This window comes from Diorhabda sublineata, chromosome 7, assembly GCF_026230105.1.
Source record: "Diorhabda sublineata isolate icDioSubl1.1 chromosome 7, icDioSubl1.1, whole genome shotgun sequence".
Classification (NCBI taxonomy): Eukaryota; Metazoa; Arthropoda; class Insecta; order Coleoptera; family Chrysomelidae; genus Diorhabda; species Diorhabda sublineata.
Window position 1 is genome coordinate 11,400,819 of NC_079480.1, and position 14,345 is coordinate 11,415,163.

The window sequence follows — 14,345 nt, forward strand, 5'->3', positions numbered from 1 at the left end:
GTTTGAATGTTTTAAAATTTATCAATGTTCACTTTAGTAGTATATCACCCCACTTTAGGGTTCAAAATTACTCAAATGAAGTTTTTTAAACAAGATTGATTGAAAGGATGAGCACAATAGAGTAGCCAGATAGTTTTACTGATTTATAAATTTTGACTTATTCCTTTCTAGGATTATCTGTAGAAAAATGTATACAATACAAAATTTGACTTATGCAAATGAAATGAATTATTTGAACTTCTATTCAACATTTATTTAATAAACCGTTCGTAAATCGAAATATAATAATAACTTAATAACACACTGAATGTTACAAAATACTATAGACATTTTTTTATTAATATTAGTACCATATAGTCGATTCCAATGTAGTATGAGAAGTTTTTGTGAAAATATTATTGACTTTTACTAAAAAACTATTACCTAGTGTGATGTAAGCAAAGTGATAAATAAAAAGAAGAAGAAGAAGTCCTAAGGTTTGGATACTGCCTCAAAGAAAAGTTCGTACATCCATTTTCTAATAATGTAGTTTGAAAATTTAGAAATAAATCGGAAAATTTAATTCCTTGATATTCATTACTGCTAGATTCTTAATAATTGCAATCAAATGATTCTCATGCTTAGTAAAAATAAATCGTTTTTGCTCCTGTGGAAGTTCACCCAAGTTACGCATTCTGATAATTAGGCCTATGTGTTTGTTTGTTTGTAACTTTGGACAAAGAGCAAGTGACTTATTTAATAATAGAAATTTCGTTCGACAGAGAATTCGAGCTTCCGATCTCTGTCTTGGAAATTAATCATTTCGATAACCTTACTACTTACACAGTTGCGGCTCGAAACAAGCTTCGACGAGATTTAGTTATATAAGCAGCGAAGCCTTAATATTAGGTTGGTATCAATTAGAAAACTATAAAGCGAGAAATAAATATAGTTTAAAAAACACAAAAAATTTTTAATCGAAATTCTATTTGAATGATGAAATCTTTCAACTTTTTTTCATAAAAATACAATTAAAAAGAAATGGTTAAAAAACGTATGTCTTCAAATGATGTTTTTTCTATACGGTAGTTGATAACTATAACTGCTCAGATCAATATAAAAAATAATTTCAGGGGTACTTTCACGAAATATATCAATAATGCTTTTGAAAATAGTGCGTATTCAATTATAGAACTTACCATCGCTAATGTTATCTGAAAGAGAAGCATCATGCCAATTTTCAGGAGAAGCTACGACGTTGAGTCTTTTAATAGATGAATGCGGCGCTTGATCTTCTTCATATTCTTCTGGAGCTACTGTTATTTGGAATTCTGGTCTTGGAGTCGTTGTACCTCGTTTTTCTTGAAAGAATTGAGGATAATTTCCTCCTTCTACTTCAGCTTCTTCGTCTACATTTTTCTTGAGATTCTCGGGTATCCTATAATGAGTTTTTCCCCTTGATCTAGAGTTTATGTTTCTTCTTGTTGCTTGTTCCGAACGATCCTGATGAGAAACAGGTTTACGTACATTTGCTCTTGTTCTTGCTCTAATTCTGGGTCTTGGAGTTTCCGTTTCAACTTCTCTACTTGTATATTTAGGTATTAATTCTCCAACAAATTTTACCGTAGAGCTATCAATGGTAACGGGTACCTCATAATCTTCTTTATGTTGACTTGGGGTCTGATAAGTAAATATCCTGGGGGATGCAGGTGTTGTTACAATTTCTTTTTTTAAGGTCGGAGGTGGTCCAAAGTTCGGCTGTCTGAAAAATCCAAAGAAGTCTTCACTGGATTCTTCTTTTTCGATAGGCTTTGGAGTAGTCACTTTTCTTGTTACTTTCTCTGTAGTAGTAGATGTAATTCTTGGCCTGTCTCGAATTCTACCCCTAACTTTCACTTTAGGAACTTGCTCTTGTTCATACCGATAAGTTTCAGCAGGATGTGTTACTTGAACGTTTATTACAGGTTTTGGGGAAGAAGCTGTGTTTTCGTATTGTAAAATTGGTTGAGCAGTGGTTATACGTATTTTAGGGTACTCATCACTTAGTACCGGCTTTTCAGATTTCTGATCTATTTGTTCATATTGCTGATAAGTTTCTGATACATCAGGATGAGTACGTAGAGTTATTGGTGTAGCTGAGATAGGAACTTGATGTACCTGAAACAGAATTTATAATAAGCTTATACATTATTCAAGATCATGATGGTATTAACAAATTGAAAAGTATATACAGAAGACTGATATTTTGGTGGTTTTTGAAATATAAATCGGAATTTTTCTATAAAAAATGGTATTATCAACGTACAGAGCTAAAATTTTGTATAGTTTTTCTGGATAGTCTCTGTCATACTTTACACACTTATGCCACCTCTTTCGATTCCTTTTTCGTAAAAATCTCTGTTAGGTAACCATTCGCGTGTGAAGGATTCTACCTCCGCATTGCTTTCGAATCGCAGCCCGATAAATGCCTCTTTCAATAGATCAAATAAATAATAGTCCCATGGTGACAAATAAGCACTATAAGGAGAGTATTCCAGTGTTTTCTAACCCAATTCGTTCAAAATTTTCATCGTAAACCAAGCTGTATGCGGTCTAGCATTGTCTTGCAGCAATATCGCACTACGAACTAGAATATTGTGTCGTTTAAATCTGTAGATAGGTTTCATAATCTCCTGCTACTTTGATGGAAACGGGCCCGTAGCGACACCAAAACTGCAAAGACTAGTAGAGTACTGCCAGAGAAAGAAGCTGCCAATACTCGTAGGATGCGATGCAAATGCACATAACACTGTTTGGGATAGCAAAGATACCACCAGCAGAGGTGAGCAGCTCTTAGCATTTGTTCTAACATTCTAAAATTTGTAACAAGAGTAAGGGAAGAAGTTTTAGATATAACAATGAGTAATTTGAACCTAAAAAACCAGGTAGAAACTGGTGGGTATAGAATGAGCCGTCTCTCTCTGATCACAAAATAATCATGTTCGGACTAGAGACAGATTCCATTGAGCCAGAAATCAGTAGAAATCCCAGAAAAACCGATTGGGAAGCATATAAACCAATCTACACTATAACCTTGGGCGTAGCCAGATCAGTAAGGCTAAACACCATATGAGTCTGAAGCAAAACCTCACAAAAGTGAGTGAGGCCATACTCGATGTATACGAATCGAGTTGCCCCATACAAAAAAGCGAAAAAAGGTAGCGATGCTCCCTGGTGGAATGTGGAAGTCCAAGGTAAAAACCGAAACACGAAACCTCTTTAACAGAGCAAAGTGTTCCAGGGACTGGCAGAGTTATATCAGTAAACTCACTAATCACTATAAACAAATAATAGAAGCAAAGCCAAAAAGCTTCAGAAAATTCTGCGAGGAAATTGACTTCACATTTGCGGTTTCAAAACTTGACAAAGTCTTGGCGAAGGACAAAGTCAATACAACCATGGCATTAAGGAAACTGTAAAACCAAGTGGGATAAAAACATCATACAAGAAATGAACAGAAATGCCATTAAGTGGTATTTTTCAAGCAGAAATTTATGCAATTGAAAAATGTGTTCGGTTCAATCTAGAGAGGAACTATCGCAAACTCGTTTGGGATTGCCTAGAAAAATTAAACGAGCTAGGTAAGAAAAATAAAATTACCCTACAATGGATTCCGGGACACATCGGAGCGAAGGGAAATGAAATAGCTGATAAGCTCACTAAAGCGGGAGCAGATAAGCCCTTCGTGGGATCTGAGCCTCTCTGTGGCATCAGCTACAGAGCAATGGAAAAAGCACTGAAAAAGAAAGTAGATAGGAACAAAACCAATTATTAGGACAACAAACAAAGGCTGCGACAGGCAAAGACTCTTCTGGGAAACTATAACCAGAGTAGATTTGCAAAATGTATCAACATAAGTAAGAACAATCTACGAATACTAACAGGAGTTCTCTCGGGGCACTGTCGTTAGACCCAGCAGATAATGAGGGGTGCAAACTTTGTTGCACAGAGGACTAAACCTCTATCCATATTCTCTCGAAGTGTGAAACACTAAGGAACTCCAGAGCACTGCACCTGGGAGCGTGTGAAATAGAAGACGAAGATCTCTGGAAATTACAGCCATCCCACATTCTAGACTTTTTAAAAAGCGTGCGATTAATGGATCAGCTGTAAACATAGGGTTCTCCAGTGTGGCAGCAAGAAAGGAGAACACAATAGATCCTTTGGGTCGCAGTATATACGAGACCCCAAATCCATACATACATACATTAATTCACAATACGCATTGCTACAATTTTTCAGATTGATAATTGAGTTTTGATTAAAAAATGCGATTACTATTCAAAAATCCATAGTCGTAACGATACATCCATCAATATTAATATGATTAAGGACTCAAACTTCAGGATATTTTTTTTTATTTTCATGAATGATATTTTCACAGTATCGTTTAAAAAAATAGTCCCGGTCCAATAAATTTATCAGAAGGCTTAGAAATAAGAAAGTAAAGAATTCTAGAAAAACAATTTTTTCAATCTTTCGTTTTCATCCTTATTAATTTACCTCGTTTTCAGTTGTCGATATTCTCTCCGTTATAGTATTTGGTGTGGTGTGTCCCCTGGTTCTAAATCTCTGTTTGGTACTATAACTTTTAGTACTATAGTCAACATCAATTGGATATCTTGTACGTTCGGTTGTTACTCTTGCACTAGTTGGTCTCCTTCTGGATACTGGTCTTCTGGTAGTACTGCTGTCAGTATATCTACTTCCACCTCTTGTACGACTGCGTGTACGGCTGTGATGAGCGGTAGTAGATTCTATAGGTTTTTCGGTAGTTGTAGTTGTAGTCGTTGAAATAATTTTCTCGGTAGTTGGTAAATATGATGGACCAGTATAAATAGAATTGGCTGTCGTCGTGGGTACCAAGAGATTTGGAATGAGTAGTGATCGAACGGATGGATCATCAAAAGGAGTCAATTGATGTATTGGTTTTTCCTCATACTGTTCCTGTTGTTCTTCCTTATATTTTCCTTGAGATGTAGGAATGTATTGATTGGTATAAGGATCGACTTCAAATTGTCCTTGTTGCTCGTATTTTGGAGTGGTTCGTTGATTGTTTAAAATTTGGCTGTCCATCAAATTTTGATTCAATGTATGCGAATGCTGCTCAACTGGTATTTTGTCTGTATATGAATTTTGATTAGAATTTAAACTATAAACGTTTGTTGGAATATTTTCAATTTCTGTAATAGAATCGGAATATTGAGCAACACTCGGTTTTTCATTCGAAATTGGCTCTATCTCGACATCAGTTTGAGCTTCGTAATACGTATTAGTTGGTTTTTTATATTGAGGAGTAGATTTATCTCTTATATGAAATTCTTCGAGCACTGTATAATGTTCTTCGGGTTGAGGTGTAGTTGTCGTCGAAGTTGTTGTAGTAGTTGGACGAGTTCTTACTCTCCCTCGAGATTTACTGCTAGGTTTGGTAGTAGTTTCAACGTAGCTATCTCTTAGGATCGATAATGGTGTGCTAGAAAACCGGTGTAGCTCTGGATCGAATTTATATTCTGTATTTTCATCTTCTTGACTTGGACGTATCCTTTGTTTGCTTTGATTTCTTAAATATTTATATTCTTGTTCATCGTTTTGAGTTGGTCGAGATCTGTAGTTGTTTTCATATCTATAATCAGTGTCTTCATCATGTTGACTAGTTTTATAATTATTCTGATTCTTGATCCTAGGTTTTTCTTCTAATTGAGTATTAATTTCATGTAGCTCGAACTCATTTATTGCTAATTCTAAGGGATTCACATCAGGAAGTCTACCTTTTTGTTTATTTTCACTTGAATGTGTTACTGTTTTTTGTCTTGATGGAAGTTGGGTTACCGTTTCTGTTTTAGGTTTGATATTTACAATTTCTTCTTGTTGATCTTGCGTTGCATCTTCGAATGAAGTTGCAATGGGCTCGTACCGATTTGTGTTTTTGGCACTATTCTTATCAGTATATTGTTGTGTATAGGCAGGTGTACTTATTCGTTCCTGGTCAAATACAGGTTGTGATGATAAATATGAGGGATTTCTATCAGGAACGTCATACTCAACATTTTCAGATGGTCTTAACTGACTGTAGATATCACCATTGCTAGAAGGAGTCGTTACTGTTGCTATTTCGTCTATATATGCATACTGAAACGGTCGTTTTGTTGGATGTTTTCTATTTAGATTATCTAGATTGTTCGAAAAGCTTTTCATTGGTTGGGTATATTCGGTTTTTTGTGATTTTTTGTTATAACTGGAGTTTGGTATCGAGAATTCTTGTTGATTTTCGTTTACAGCAAAATGCAGCAACTGTGGTTGTGGTGATGGAAACTGCTGTTGTGGTGATGGAAACTGCTGTTGAGGTGATGGAAATTGCTGTTGAGGTGATGGAAGTTTCTCTTGAGGTAATGGAAATTGCGCCTGTGGTGATGTAAACTGTTCTTGAGGCGATGAAAACTGTTGTTGAGGTGATGAAACAAATTGTACTGGTTGATAATATGATTGTCCAATATAAGGTTGTATATTTAATGAATCATAGCTGTTTTTAGGTTTAGATGTGGTAGTTGAAGAGACATCTTTAACGATTTGCTCAACGTTAGAATTACTATACTGATTAGGTTTTATAGTAGAGCGTTTGCCCTGTAATTCGTCTTTATTTGAAATAACTACTGATCCCACGTGAGGAGCTGGTAAAGGTATTTTAGAAAAACCAGGAGGTGCTTTAAAACTAAGTGGAGCTACAAAAAACGGCAAGCTTTCTATATTTCTGTTTAATCTGCTACCATCAATAGCGTTGAGATATGGCAATGGAAACTTAGAATATTCTGATGATTCCAATGTTGACGGTCCAATGAATATTTGAGGTGAATCATGCTGAATACTATCTTGAACTGCTATGGATTTGGCATCTTTCAAAGCTTCTAGAACGTCTGAAATAGCAACTTGTTGTTTTTCACCTTCGACGTATACAGCTAGAGGAGGTTGATGTGGTTTTCTTTTTTGTATCGGCTTTGGAGTGGTTGTTTGGAATAAAAAGGGATCCCCGTGATGAATTTGTTCCTGAAGTTTTGTGGCTTGTAATGCCTGTTGTATAAAATCTTGTTCGATTGCTGCTAGACGGTGTTGCTTGTCAGGTTGATTATCGTATTTAGGTGATTCAATCTAAAACAAAGTAAAAAATTTTAACTTTTACAAATGGCTTCAAATTTAATATATTTAAGCTTCTCTGTATAAACTGCAAAATTGATTTGTCTTGTACAATTTGTCCATAATGTAATGTAGCGTACTTTTTTCAAATAGTGTAGGCCATCTGCATAAGTAGAGTGAGAATATACTGAGTTATCGTTTGAAATTGTGGCATATAGCCACTATGGCTTTTATTAGTGCAATTTGGATGGTTCACGTTTTCTTGCAGATCATATTTGATGAATAAACAAAGAATGTTAACTTTCAAGGCGTTAATTATTTATAGTATGCCAATTGACTTGTACGTTTTTCTTCAAACATTTTTAATATCCCTTTCTTCACGTATTGTGGCTCAGTAGTCACTTCTGATTTATTTATTCTAATATTCGAGTTTTTTGAAGAAATTAATTCATTCTCCATTCGAGAAATTCAACGTAAAATCAGAATGTTAGAATAAATGAATCAGAAGTGACTACTGAGCCACAATACGTGAAGAAAGGAATATTAAAAATGTTTGAAGATAAACATACAAGTCGAATGGCATGTTACATATTACTAGTGTGGAAGCCAATTGACTGGTTCATTTCTCAAAATCAACTTATCGTCAATCTCGATTCCAATAAGTCGACGTTTTCACACTACATCTCGCTGGATCAATATAATCCATTTTTGAGGGAAGAAGATTCAAATATGCCACTATGTGTAAGCATTTCTTAATTGTGTATATTTCTGGTTGCAATGGAGTCTATTGTCGATTATTTTCACTCAATATGCGACAATTTTGCTTATTCACAAACACGTTGAACCAAAATCGAGTCTTATCCATGACCACATCGGAAATCTCGCTGAACAGCAGTTAAGGATTCGTCATTGCGCGCAAAACTGTCATGGACGACTACGAGTCGTCGGAATTGATACCTAATTTTCACAATGAATCTGGATAAATCCATAGCGTGATTGAAGCGTCAATCTATTCATGATTATTTGCAAGAATTATGGAGTAGAAAGAAGGATGAGTATCTCATATGAAAGAAAAGTTTAAAAAGTGTCCTGCTGTACGTTAAATTACAGTTCAAAAACCTTTCATAATAGTGTAGACAAAAGATATGGTATGAATGTAACAATTGTAGATGAGTTAAAAAAATTAACATCATCGTTCATTATTGAACATTCCAACAACTTGTGTTGTACAGAAGTTTCAAAGTTGTCCAAGAGTGAACAATTTTTGGCGCTTCCTCATTTAATACATTTTGACGCACACGTTTTCGTCACTCCTCACCTCTATCCTCTACATCTAGAGTATACTAAGCATCATGGATTTGTTTGACAGTAACGTTTTGGTCGATTCTATTAGAGTCAAAAAATACATTTTAGAATATGAACAATTACTCATTTTACCTGTTTATAAATAGTTTGGCTGTCTTGTGGAACTAGTCGACTATTTTCTTTCAGATTTTCCAATGGGACATAAACTAATTGCACAGCTTCTTTTTCTATACCAAAATCCGTCTTCGTATTTTCACCTAGAACTTGTTTATTCTGTTGCAGAGCCCTGTTGAAGTTTGCATATGTACCCTCTGCACCACCGTTAGAATTTTTATAAATCTTATTATGCTGGTTTACTGTTTCAGGACGTTGGTATTGAAAACCAGCTCCACTGGGACTTTGGTATTGAATATTAGGTATATTCATGTCTTGAAATTGAACGTTTCCTGATAGTTCTTGATTAATTGATACAGGATTAAATGCTTGATAATAATTGCTATCATTATTGACAGGAATGGTGATTTGTGGTATATTATTGAGTACGTTTGAGGATGGTAAACGGTCTCTAACAATCGTTTGTGAATTCTGGATATATTGTGATTGGGGTGGTGGAGGACGATATATTTGTTCACCTTGCTTCGGATGATACGGAAATTTTGGACTACCTGAAACACACAATATTTAATTAAATCTATTAATGTTCAGGGAAAAATTTTTTTTTCGGTTCTTAATAAACTATAAACATCAGCCTATTCTCCTTATATATAGGTAAATATAATATTACGAAGCGCGAAAAACATAAGTGATGAAGTGTGTGAAATAAGCTAGAAATAAAAAAAACATAAGAAAAACAGCTGAAGAGAAAGGAGAGAGAGAAGGGGAGAAGGAAATAGCAAAAGTAGATTATAATAAACTGCTCGTGAATGGAAAACTATGAAAGTGGGATAAGAAAATAGATAGATAGAAGCAATAAATAGGTGTCAAAAAGGGTATGATCTACAGTAAAAGAGCAAGGACATAAATAGAACAAGAATCAATAAGTACGATAAAAAATAACGGAGTATTAATAACTCAGATGTGGTGAAAAAAGAGAGACATGGAAATAGGAACAAAGAACGCAAGAAGTACGTAACAAGAGGGAGTTTTTAGGAGACTGAAAGAAATAATGGAAACCACAGCTTACGAATATTAGCTTTGTAATGAGCTGAACAAAAAGAACAAGAAATAATTCGATTAGCAGATTATACAACGTTTATCAGTGAAACAAAAAATGGAAGCTTCGTACGACACAGTTTGTAGACAAAAAATATGTGAATCAATGGAATACCTTGGAATACCAATTATGATAATCAAGTTAGTAAGCATAACTTTGAAAAAAACTACAAAGTAATGGTTAATGGTTTAATATCATCTTTCAATGTAGGTAGAGGATTAAGTAAGTTGATCTCCTCTCGTCGTTGTTTTTCAACATAATATTGTATGTATGTATTAATATTGGGAGTATCATGTACACTGTGACCCAAAAATCTATTGGGTTCCTCTTTCTTGCTGCGATACTGGAGAAGTGTTTACAATTGATCCTTTAATTCCACTCCTTTTAAAAAGTCTAGAAAGTGGGATGGCTTTAATTGCCTGATATTTTCGTCTTCTATTTCACACGCTCTCAGGTGTAGTTCTCTGGAGTTCCTTAATGTTTCACACTTCGAGATAATGTGGATAGAGGTTTCGTTCTCTGTGCAACAAAATCTGCATGCCGCATTATCTGGTAGGTCTAGCGTCTTTAGGTGTCCATTGAGGCGACAGTGCCCCGATAGGATTCTTTATATTATTGGTACATTATTTAAGTTGATACATTCAGCAGATCTCTGGTTATAGTTCCCAGGGAAGTCTTTGCTAGTCTCAGCCCTTGTCGGTTGTCCCAATAATTGGTTTTGCTCCTATCTACCTTCTTTTCCAGTGCTTTTTCCATTGTTCTGTAGATGGTTCCTCAGAAAGGTTCAGATTCCATGAATGGGTTGTCTTCGCCCATTTAACATAATATTAAAGGCCATTATGAAAAAAAGTCATATCAATACTACAGTAAAGTTTTAATTTTTAATTTTAAATGTGATTTTTAATCATATTTAGAATATCCAGATGAAATCTGTTAAGCTTAATGATTGTATTTATACCTGTCACTGAAAACAATGCGTGCTAATTATATCTTATATTTAAATCAAGTACACCGGTACCGTTATATAAAGAAAGACAGTATTTAACTTTTATATTGTTTCTATTAAAAACCTCTTACATAACTGATATATTGTTATGCAATCCTAACAAGAGAACGCAAGTTTATGGTATACGAAGCTTCTAGTAGGACGACAATCTACTAAAGAGCAAGATCACGTCAAGTGGACACCCCAATTTCCACTTCATCATAAAAATAAATTTTTTTCATGAGTAGTTACCACGAAAGGTTAATCCTTCGAATGATTTTGGAGAATTTTGATTTTAAGAATAATTTTTTACAATGGGAAAATCCTTAAATTAACTATATTAATAAACAAATAAAATTCGAACATTTTCCTTCAAATTTGCCTCACTGCACTACTGTCAACAAACAAATAAAGAGACCAGTAAAATTTCGTTTTTTACAGAAGTCCTACTAAAATTGTAATATCTTTGAGAAACTACAGATATGTAACTTGTGACGTTTATTGTCTATTGGCTAAATGGCAACTGGTATAGATGGTAAAATATCCATTATGTAGTAATTAGGTTTTATAGAGAATGCCTCGGTTTCCAATGTTCACTTTGTTTATAAAATATCTGGCAAACAAACAAAGAAGAATTTTTAAGAATTTAAATAACAGGAAAAAAATCAAAATAAATGTTAGACGAAGCAAAAAATATGAATTGAACAGGCCTCGGTAACAAACTGGAAAGTGACAGCAAAGAGCAATATCGGTTTACAATGCTCATTTTGTTTAATAATAATTATTTAAAAAAATACAGTCAATCGTATTCTATGATTTTAACTCAACGTTCAGCAAGTTTACTGAGACCTTGGTAAAATAATTCTTTGAACTAAGATGCAAAAAAATTGTGGCATTGCATTTTCAACACATCTTTATGATTAAATTTTTTTCCCACTAAGCACTTTTGGTGTGGATCTGAATAAATGACTGAATGCTGGATGTATTAGGATTACAGTACCACTAATTTCCTCCATCTTATTCTGCGCTGTATGTTATTTAACATTGTCTTGTTATATCTGCTTTCGATTAGCTTAATCTGTATATTTATCATAAGCCTCAAACATTCGCATCAGCTATTCACTTTATACCTTGACACCGAAAGCTCGACCATCTGGAATGATTTCGAAGTACAATCCACAATCCACCTTCATAGTTTCACCAGACACATAATAAAACTTTACGTTCGAAGCGATCTTCCTTTTCCACGGGTTCTAGTAATTGCCCTTTGTCTTACCAATGATTTTCCAAGTTCCGGTCGTTTAGACGTCTAATAAAACGATCATCTTTCGGTAGGCCAAGGAGTTGTTGACATACCTTTACTCGACGTTTCGAATCTCGCCTAATTCGAGTGGCGCTATTCAACAACTTTTATAAATCTTACCTAATAATTATGAATAGCGACCTTTAGAAAGTCAAAGTGAGTCCGTGGATGACCGAGTGCGAACGATACTCAAGCGTAAAATCCCCGCTATTAAAACGATTAAACCAATGATGTCGTTCCTTCATTTATTTTGTCTTCATCTGCAATTTCACATATTTTCCGTGCTGCTGCAAACTTTTCTTTTCAATGTCTTAACAATACACGAATGCCGTATTTATCGCGTTCCACACTAAATATTATAAAAGCGTACGCCGTTCACAATAAACAAAGAAAGAAGTATTAAAGCAATTGTACTCATCATAGAATTATAGACTAGTTTTAACAATTTACGGAATATTGAGACGTAATATGAAAAAGCGCCGTTTGCAATGAGTTTTCCATATAGTAGGATATGGAAAATGTGGCTCTTTGAAAGTTGTAATCTTTGAAATGTAAATTCCACTTCTTAAGACGGACTGTTAGTTTTACAATATCGAATCAGGTACTAAATCATTCAACCCTCATTTAACAATAAAATGTGGCTCTTCGGGACTCGAAACAGGCTTAAATGTGGGGCCGGTACACATTTTTTCGGACCTTCCTGAAGAATAGTTATTATCTTCATTATTTCCCGTAATAATTTGCCAATTCAAAGTGATTGTTGGTAGTGCAAAATCTGCATTGAGAGGAATAAGTCTTATGGCAGATTTTATTCCATTTTCTTTGGAATAATCTTCAGTTTTTGTCATACAAAAATAGCAATCATCAAAATGGTTGGTGTGTTTTCGCTATGCCATTAGAACTGCAAAAGGGTTACTTTCTCTCTTCCTGTTTATTCACTGAATCAATCAAACACTACAGCTACTACAGCACATATAGGCAGGGTTCATATGGATTTATATGAATCATGATTCTTCGCCTGTCATGATCTTATAGACATCTTTTGAAGCACCACGATTGAACTTTTTCTGCACCAATCAAAACGAGCTTTTTTGAGCGATTGTCAAATTAAGCGGTATCCAATGCGAATAAATATTTTTGACAACCAAATATTTATGCAATATTGAATGTGCGCGAGTGGAACTAATGCCCAAGTATACTTCAATCCCATGGTATGTCACATGACGATCTTGAAATATTAATTTACGTCCAGTATCGACACGGTGGTTCGAGATGGTGCTTCATCACTAAAAGTTTAAGCGAGTTAATCGGCACAATCCCATTTTTTGTACATAGATGTTTCAAGTTATAAATATTGTTACGCACTCGTCCACGGTATGGAACTGTTTCTGTTCGGTTATAATGGAACTCTAAAATTTGGCGAAAGCACGGCATAAACTAGTGAATATTACATCATTCAAGTAGTGATAAGTTAATTATTATATAAGTTAGCTAAGTCTATAAATTCACCCCAAGAATAGAAATAGTGTCAATAAATAAGAAGTTTATAAGTGGCAAAAAAGCTTGAACCTATTATAATTATGTCGAAATTTTCTTTAACATTTTAAAAACTACTCATAGGATTCTAATTCAATCGCAAGCCATTTTAGGAAAAAACCCAAACAATTGCTTTTCTGTTTATAATAACCGTATGTGTTCCATTCTTGGCGGAGTACTTACAATGTATCTAATGCTACCACCTACCTCTGTTGTTCTTTTAAGTAATTTAGAAAACTACTCATATATAATCATATAATCAGTATGAATATTATTCAGCAACATACCGATACACAAAAAATTATGTAATAAATGACGAATAACTTACCATTTTGTGGGAGTGACGGAGGCAGCTCGAATTTGTAGGTGCTCTCATATTTGGGCACGTTATACCTATCCTTTTGTTTAGGCCTTGACTGGAAGTTTGGTCTACCTTTTTTATAATTCAATTCATCAGGAAAAAATTTTTGAGATGGCGTGTCAAGATTTAGTACTCGACCTTGTGCCTTCTTTTGAATAATTTCTTCACCGGGTTTTTGGGTCACTGGAATCCAATCGTTTGTATCGTATGATCTATCATTTTGCGTTGCTACTAAGCAAACAAGATGAGCGGTTATTGCTAAATACAGACGCTTCACTTTCTGCAATAAAAAGTTATGTATAAGATGTTGACATCTACTGGGTTCAAATAATACAGGTACATCGAAAATATTCTTGTATGTATAGCTCTTTCAATATCAATTGCAGATTATAAAAACCTTTGTCGACAATTTTGTTTGATCTACCTTAGGCGTAGATACCTAATTTTATAAATTTATTATGTTTATAAATACTTTCAAAAATATGTATATCTTATG

At 34.4% G+C, this 14,345-nt stretch overlaps 1 protein-coding gene across 1 annotated transcript in view; it reads right to left on the minus strand.

The window, feature by feature from the left end:
* LOC130446875 (uncharacterized) overlaps nt 1–14,345 on the minus strand; it is a 56,115-nt gene that overhangs the window by 5,090 nt on the left and 36,680 nt on the right. The window contains exons 2-5 of the mRNA XM_056783381.1: nt 13,817–14,129; nt 8,584–9,116; nt 4,522–7,161; nt 1,179–2,136 (exon numbers count right to left, since the gene is read on the minus strand). Coding sequence (XP_056639359.1) covers nt 1,179–2,136; nt 4,522–7,161; nt 8,584–9,116; nt 13,817–14,129 — 4,444 coding nt within the window. The remainder of the gene's footprint in view (nt 1–1,178; nt 2,137–4,521; nt 7,162–8,583; nt 9,117–13,816; nt 14,130–14,345) is intronic.